Source organism: Limulus polyphemus, unplaced genomic scaffold (assembly GCF_000517525.1).
Source record: "Limulus polyphemus unplaced genomic scaffold, Limulus_polyphemus-2.1.2 Scaffold12504, whole genome shotgun sequence".
NCBI lineage: Eukaryota > Metazoa > Arthropoda > Merostomata > Xiphosura > Limulidae > Limulus > Limulus polyphemus.
In genome coordinates this window covers 6,171-8,819 of record NW_013678114.1, presented here as the reverse complement: position 1 = coordinate 8,819, position 2,649 = coordinate 6,171, and the positions used below count along the sequence as shown (strand labels likewise).

Genomic DNA, 2,649 nt, shown 5'->3' with positions numbered 1-2,649 from the left:
CAAGAGAGGAATAAACACTTCTTGATTGAGAGTTTACCCATATCAGGGGAGGAATAAACACTTCTTGATTGAGAGTTTACCCATATCAGGGGAGGAATAAACAGTTCTTGATTAAGAGTTTATCCATATCAAGAGAGGAATAAACACTTCTTGATTAAGAGTTTACCCATATCAGGAGAGGAATAAACACTTCTTGATTAAGAGTTTACCCATATCAGGAGAGGAATAAACACTTCTTGATTAAGAGTTTACCCATATCAGGGGAGGAATAAACACTTCTTGATTGAGAATTTACCCATATCAGGAGAGGAATAAACACTTCTTGATTGAGAATTTACCCATATCAGGAGATGAACAACGAAGCCCTTCATATAAAAATCAGAAAATATAATCAACAGAGACACAGGATGAGTGACAGTCAGCTCCATACTGATAAAAAAGTCCTGCTCTCACCTAGCTTTAAACAGTTAAAGTCAGTCGTATACAATATAATAGTTACTGTATACTACAGGACATTAGGTTACTTATTTCACACCTAATTATATTACCTTTTATACTTGTTTATGTATTAATAGTATTCATTACTAATTTTCTTGTGTTTAACAAACTTATGTAGTTATATGCAGTAGCCAGATTGACTAAAATTGATAAATAGGTGTCTAAATTATTATCAACACGTATGATAGGAACATGTGTATGATCTAGTGATGTTCTCACATGACGGATTTCTATGTTAACTTTTTTCAGTTATTTTTGTAATTACACCTAGTGTAGAGCTCTTTAAAGAGTTGGCCCGAGAGCTTGTGGTTCAATAACATTGTAAGGTAGTACTTCAGTCTGTAAGTTTCTCTTACATGTGTATGATCTAGTGATGTTCTCACATGACGGATTTCTATTTTAACTTTTTTCAGTTATTTTTGTAATTACACCTAGTGTAGAGCTCTTTAAAGAGTTGGCCCGAGAGCTTGTGGTTCAATAACATTGTAAGGTAGTACTTCAGTCTATAAGTTTCTCTTTATGCTAATAAGTCAAGACAAAATCTATACAATACTCTATAAAACATTTGAAAGTCACTACTGGAGTTGTCTAGATGAAAATGAGTTTTGTACATAGCATAGCCTACACAGGAATTTTAACAGCCTAGTACCAGTGTTTTACAGGCTCCAAAACAATTAAAAAAAACTAACTGAGAGAGATTTTGTGACTATAAATATTTTTGTTTCCAAAAAGGAATAAAATAAACACAAGAAAATCTTATTTTCGTTCATAATATTAATTAGGGTAGAACTAGTTCTAAAATTTATTTCATGATTTGTAAGTAACATCTCTATAGGTGGACACACTTGAAGGAGATTCTGTTTGATACTTACAATGTGATACTAAAAACACATATTTACCAGTGAAATCATCTCTATTCAGATCTCCAGCACTGGCAATTGCAAAACCAAACCTTGACTCAGGTTTTCCAGTGTAATAGTTAGGAACTGTGTCTGTACCTATTCCCTAGAATAAAAAGTAGAAAGTAATAACATAAGAATAATATGTATACACAGAAACATTAGTTCCAAAGGTTCACTGAGTCAACAAAAACTCTAAGTTAATGTCAGTTAAATAAAATTAAGAAGAAAATAAAAACTAAAAAGTAATACTTTTTAACTAATGTAATAGGGTTACAAATTCTCCAGGATATACAGTACATGCACATAGACTTCACAGGGTTACAAATGCTCCAGGATATACAGTACGTGCACATGCACACAGACTTCACAGGGTTAACAATTCTCCAGAATATACAGTACATCCACATGCACACAGACTTCACAGGGTTACAAATGCTCCAGGAAATACAGTATATGGACATGCACATGGACCCCACAGGGTTAAAAATGTTCCAGGATATACAGTACATGCACATGCACACAGACTTCATAGGGTTACAAATGCTCCAGGATATACAGTACATGCACATGCACACAGACTTCACAGGGTTACAAATGCTCCAGGAAATACAGTATATGGACATGCACATGGACCCCCACAGGGTTAAAAATGTTCCAGGATATACAGTACATGCACATGCACACAGACTTCATAGGGTTACAAATGCTCCAGGATTTACAGTACATGCACATGGACCTCACAGGGTTACAAATGCTCCAGGATATACAGTACATGCATATGAACCTCACAGAGTTAGAAATGTTATTCTAATAAGCTTGATTACCTTTAGTTGAACCTGTTTATGAAACAACCTAACTTTTGTGGTTTTAATGAGCTTCTATAGGATCAAGACCTGGATATTTCTCTATTTTTCTATTAGGATTAAGTAAATTCTTACTGTTTCAGAGCTCAAATACACATAAATAGCTCCTCCTTCATGGTCACTAAAATAAAATGGAGCACCAACAACCAGGTCATCATATCTATAAGGAAAAGATAATCATTGCAAGATAACATCATCTAAAATGAATCACTAAAGAAATATATATTAACCAGAATAAATAACATGATCTAAAGTGAATCACTAAAGAAATATATATTAACCAGAATAAATAACATGATCTAAAGTGAATCACTAAAGAAATATATATTAACCAGAATAAATAACATGATCTAAAGTGAATCACTAAAGAAATATATATTAACCAG

General features: G+C 33.3%; 1 protein-coding gene across 1 annotated transcript in view; it reads right to left on the bottom strand.

Annotated features, from left to right (window-relative positions):
• The window catches only part of LOC111083974 (integrin alpha-PS1-like), a gene marked incomplete at its 3' end in the record, with an annotated part of 11,444 nt that overhangs the window by 2,878 nt on the left and 5,917 nt on the right, over positions 1-2,649 (bottom strand). Inside the window, exons 5-6 of the mRNA XM_022380729.1 lie at positions 2,339-2,423; positions 1,398-1,503 (exon numbers count right to left, since the gene is read on the bottom strand). Of these exons, the coding sequence (XP_022236437.1) occupies positions 1,398-1,503; positions 2,339-2,423 (191 nt within the window). The remainder of the gene's footprint in view (positions 1-1,397; positions 1,504-2,338; positions 2,424-2,649) is intronic.